We start from the raw sequence: 701 nt of genomic DNA on the forward strand, positions 1-701 counted from the left end.
TTTCTCGACTCTGCCACGTTGCATTCGGCTTGTCCCTGTGCACCCTTGATACCCGGGACCTCTGCTGCTGCACCTTACTGCCCTGCCTGCCTCCCTCCTCCTGCTCTTCCTCCCTCCGCTGGGAGAACTTCACCGCCTCCTCCTCCATGGAGAGCTGGCCGAGCTCCATCGTATCATCCAGCGAGGCTCGGAGTGTGCTCAACTCTCCTTCCTTCATATTCTCAATCAGCTGCGAAAGCTCGTCGCCTCCTTCTGTTCCATGCAGCGCCGGCAACGGAGACCTGCTCCTCCTGCTGCGAGCTTCGCGCGCCTCAAGGTTCGAAGGCTGGATCAGAGCAGAGAGCATGAGGAGGGAAATCGGTGGAAAGCAGAGTCTCACCCTCCTCGACCTCCTCCTCGCGTCCAAGTCGTGCTCGAACTCAAACATCGCGTGCTTGATAGTCTTGACCGCCTGCATCACCTCATTCACCCAGCCAACCTCCCTTGCCCATCAACTCCTCCTCCTTACCCCCCCCCCCCCCCCGCCCCTCACCATCCTTTTTGATTTTTAGCTCGGGCCACTGTTGACAACACACGAAAATGCTTCGTTTTCAGACAATCTCGACATTCATCACCAACAATACAGCAGGCTGCATGGCATTAAAAGACGAAACATCTCAGATCTCTTCTTCTAAGTTAGAAACGAACTTAATCAGTCTTTC

The 701-nt window shown here is 55.5% G+C and overlaps 1 protein-coding gene across 1 annotated transcript in view; it reads right to left on the minus strand.

Moving 5' to 3' along the window:
• The window catches only part of GUITHDRAFT_136194 (hypothetical protein), a gene marked incomplete at both ends in the record, with an annotated part of 1,516 nt that extends 981 nt beyond the window's left edge, over nucleotides 1-535 (minus strand). Inside the window, 3 exons of the mRNA XM_005835928.1 lie at nucleotides 74-325; nucleotides 380-451; nucleotides 509-535. Of these exons, the coding sequence (XP_005835985.1) occupies nucleotides 74-325; nucleotides 380-451; nucleotides 509-535 (351 nt within the window). The remainder of the gene's footprint in view (nucleotides 1-73; nucleotides 326-379; nucleotides 452-508) is intronic.
• Nucleotides 536-701: the final 166 nt, after the last annotated feature.

This window comes from Guillardia theta, assembly GCF_000315625.1.
Source record: "Guillardia theta CCMP2712 unplaced genomic scaffold GUITHscaffold_19, whole genome shotgun sequence".
Taxonomy (NCBI): Eukaryota; class Cryptophyceae; order Pyrenomonadales; family Geminigeraceae; genus Guillardia; species Guillardia theta.